At 40.1% G+C, this 4,066-nt stretch overlaps 1 protein-coding gene across 3 annotated transcripts in view; it reads left to right on the forward strand.

Annotated features, from left to right (window-relative positions):
- Positions 1 to 4,066, forward strand: part of tanc2a (tetratricopeptide repeat, ankyrin repeat and coiled-coil containing 2a) — a gene marked incomplete in the record, with an annotated part of 85,481 nt that overhangs the window by 68,524 nt on the left and 12,891 nt on the right. For all 3 annotated transcript variants that reach the window (XM_014019407.1, XM_014019408.1, XM_014019406.1), the window contains 2 exon segments: positions 373 to 495; positions 575 to 712. In XM_014019407.1, coding sequence (XP_013874861.1) covers positions 373 to 495; positions 575 to 712 — 261 coding nt within the window.

The following is a 4,066-nucleotide window of genomic DNA, read 5'->3' on the forward strand; positions in this document are numbered from 1 at the left end:
CACACACACACACACACACACACACACACACACACACACACACACACACACAAGTTGCCCCAAAATAGCACAATTAAATCCTGTCTGAAAATCAGAATCTCACTCCGATGCCTCATGGAAAAAGATGAATTTTTAGTTGCAATCTTATTAAAATGTAATCAGTGTTCGCAGCCAGTCAGCTGTGCGGCCCCATTTTCTTAAATGAAGGCCTATTTTTTGTTTGCACAGATTAAAAACTGCAGCCGTAAAATAGRAGTTCAAAATCCCCACAACACAGAAATTTGCATATTTGGACACAAGGACACAGTTTGAATCATGACGGATTAACAAAATGATAAAATCATTACATGACACTTTTATCTCATCCTCCAGGGTCTCAGTAAGAAGCTTGGGCTTTCCTCCTCTGTTCTTCAGGGGCTGTGGTTGTCCTACAGCACAGCTAGCCTTAGTCCAGTTCTGACGTCTCTGCGGAACCTCTACACCCCCAACATTAAGGTACCACACCACGAGCATGTGCTTCTTAGTGCACATGTTGACGAGCTGAAGACCGAAGCTCAGATCTGTTCTTGTCCAGGTGAGCAGGCTGCTGGTTCTGGGCGGAGCCGATGTGGATTATCGGACCGACGTCCTCGGCAACGCTCCCCTTCTGTGTGTCCACGCTCACCTGGGCCACACTGATGTTGTGGCGCTGTTGCTCGACCACGGAGCTCAGGTGATCAGAGCAAATATTTTCTGAGATCTGTGAGGATTGGGTCTACAAAAGTATTTGCATATGTGATATTAGTTTTGCTTTGTTACTTTTAAATATTGAGGTAAATTGATTTTCGCTTTCATTTTAAGTATTAGACCTACACAATATATTTTCTAATGTAGTTAAATACGTGGCAAAATTTAAATAATTATTAAAAAGATCAAATCGGTGCATGCATATCAACCCCTTTGCTTTGGAGCTCCGGCCATATATTCAGAGGCCACAATGTCAAAGAGGAATCAATGATCTCAGTATGTATCTGTCTACTCTCTATAGATAAATACCTATATCTACTTGGATAGACACTAGAATTACACCATTAAGTAGTAAAGGCTACAGCCAAGCAAGAAAACATGAAACCAAAGAACTCTTCTTACAAAACAAACATCAGGGATGGCCACCAAAATGTCCCGGAACCCCTGAACATCCAGAGGTGGGTAGAGTACTCAAATGTTGTACTCAAATAAAAGTAGCGGTACTTCCAACACAGTTTTACTCAAGTAAAAGTAAAAATTAGCCATCCAAGGAATTATTCAAGTAAGAGAAAAAAGGATTTTATAAAAAGTTGATTACTGAGTCATAATGTCTGATTTATTATTTTAAAATGATGTCATCAGGCTGATATAAAATAGAAAGTTATGTGCAAATTCTAGTGTTTTTAAGACTAAAATGAAGAAAATTATTAAAAAGAAATAATTACTAAAAAAGAAATCATAAGGAAATTTATAAAACAGGATAAAGGCTTTCCAGTGACTATATCAACTGTTTACCATATTCACTTGACCTTCAAATGTCTCAGCAGGCTCAGCATTAGAAAACAAAGCGTGTGTACAAACAAGAGGTCTCACTTCAACATAAACTGTAGGGTATGGAAAGCCTTCGGGGCCAAATATGCACACACATTTCACGTGACTTTGACGCACAAATGACTCGAAGACAACATGTAAAATATGTGATGTTTACGCGTCAAGTTTAGTGGGTGTTTCTCTTTGCTGCATATCTGGTTAAAACGTGTTTGTTCTTCATTCAGTAAAGTTGCTTACGGTGGGTAGAGTATTCAGAAATTTTACTCAAGTAAGGGTAGTGATACCAAAATAGAGCTGGGCGATATGATCAAAATTTTATATCACGGTATTTTCAACATTTTCACCGGTTTCACGGTATTTGACAGTATTTTTCTTTTCATCACAGCTCAGCTGATAATAAAATGTACAAACCCTGCTTATTGAGGTTTTTTTTCTTTTACTCTACCTCTGTCTGTGTCACTGTTTCCCTCCTCTGTGTCTGTTCTTCTCTGACTGGTGGTTGGAGACAGTAGTCATGCATTTTGGTCCAGTCGTGAAGGAGGAGGGTTAAGAAAAGATTATGATCGGGTTTATTGTTTTACGTTATTTATTAAAGCTTATCAGCACGACTCACCTTGCACACCAGTCAATTCTAACTCCACTACGAACTACTTCCTGCAGGCTTTTCACAATAGAACCACGTTAAGTCTCCATCAGCATAACGTCTCCATATTAACTAACCGCGTTAAATCTAACTGTGCACGTCACTGAAGAGGTGTTTACTACATTCAGCGATGGCGAAAACGGGATGTTTTTTTAAACGTCAATCAATATAAGCAGCGGAATCGCCACCCGCTGCTGCAACTAGCTGCTCCAAACATTAGCATGCTAACACACACAGCGGTGCAGCAAGGAAAAATGTCCCCCGGGAAACAACAGTTCACTGGCGGCCGTGATGAAACATTCCGCTATTTAAACCAGTATGTCCGGTATTCAAAAAATTCATATCATAACAAAAATAAAAACCGGTATTCGGTACAAAACGGTATACCCCCCAGCACTACTTCAAAAGTACAATTTTGTAAAACTCATCCTAAAAGTGCATTTTTGGGTCATCCACTAAAACCTTGTAGGTTAAGAAAAAATAATGAGAGAAATATCCAGTAGGGCAGAGATAACTCTGAGATTAGTGTCTATCCAGAGGACCACTGGAAGCAGCACTGAGCTGCGCTGTAGCAACGTGCTGTGTCCAGATGAACTTTTTTATCTATCAAAGACACCATGTCTTGTTCAAACTTACAATAACACTATCCCACAGTGAAAAGCACGGTGGTGTCAGCATTATGTCTGGTGGTATTTTTCATCTGAGAAACTGGTCAGAAGTAAAAGAGCGACGGATGTAACAAAATACAGAGAATAAGGAAAAAAACAATTGGACATTTATTCTGTAGTGGACGATGTTCTGGTTCCCATTCTTTGATCTGTTAAAAAAAAACTCAAGAATGCAGAGTTCAGAGCTTTTTAACCTGCATGAGAAGCTTTATTATGTAAGATAGACTCACATGCAGATAAAACTCAGTCCCCTCACAATAAAGGGTCATTAGGGTCTTTGTTTGACAGGTTAAAATAAAAATGTTTTGGTCACGTGCCTGACGGTGTGAATAAGACTGATAATGACTGGGTATCAGGCTTTATGGCCCATTTGAATTTTTAGAAAGCTGAAATCTGAGGTGAAAGTCAGGTTTATTCTTTCCAAAAAAACATCCCGGTACGTTTTAAACACCAGTGTGGTGTCTGCAGTTCAGTGCAGTGAGGAACGTTCAGAGCTCAATGTTAGAGAAACTAAACAACTTCTTCATGACTCAACACAGGAGAGTAGCTCCCCAGGACAAGATTCCTCACTCGTGTTATTATTGAGAAAGCTGGCCAAGTTGGAAACAAAGTGTCTTTAGCTACAGAATAGAAATCTAATTGTTTCGTTTCTAAATTATTTTTATATATTTATTTGGTTTAACCCTTGATTTTTTTTTCCTCTATGAGTAAGAAGCTACACTAAAATAAAGACAAAATTTTGAAGGAACCAGTTTGAGTCTTCCAGAGAGCTGAGACTGAGGAGGAGGTCCAAAGACCCTGAACTAGGCCTGTCGCGATAGTCAATAAATCAATTAATTGCACGATAACTTTTTTTGAGGTCGGTTAAAAAAAAAGACAGCGATAAGTTTCATTTTCCTGCTTGTTTTTTTCCGTCGTCTCTCTCCCTCTCTCTGCTCCGCTACACAGGAGCGCAACTGACCCCTCCCCTCCTGTTTTCTTAGTGTGGGAGGAGTCAACTCTCGCTTTAGCATGATAGCTCGTTGCTAAATAAACGCTTCAAAGCAGAATGCGGCTGCTGAAGTGTCGGGGCACTAGAGCCTGGATTTCGCTGCAGAGGGAGGGAGGGAGAGAGACAGAGAGAGAGAGAGAGAGAGAGAGAGAGAGAGAGAGAGAGAGAGAGAGACAGAGAGAGAGAAGGAGGAGAAGGGGTGGGGGC

The sequence above is a fragment of the Austrofundulus limnaeus genome, unplaced genomic scaffold (genome assembly GCF_001266775.1).
Source record: "Austrofundulus limnaeus strain Quisiro unplaced genomic scaffold, Austrofundulus_limnaeus-1.0 Scaffold220, whole genome shotgun sequence".
In the NCBI taxonomy this organism is placed as follows: domain Eukaryota; kingdom Metazoa; phylum Chordata; class Actinopteri; order Cyprinodontiformes; family Rivulidae; genus Austrofundulus; species Austrofundulus limnaeus.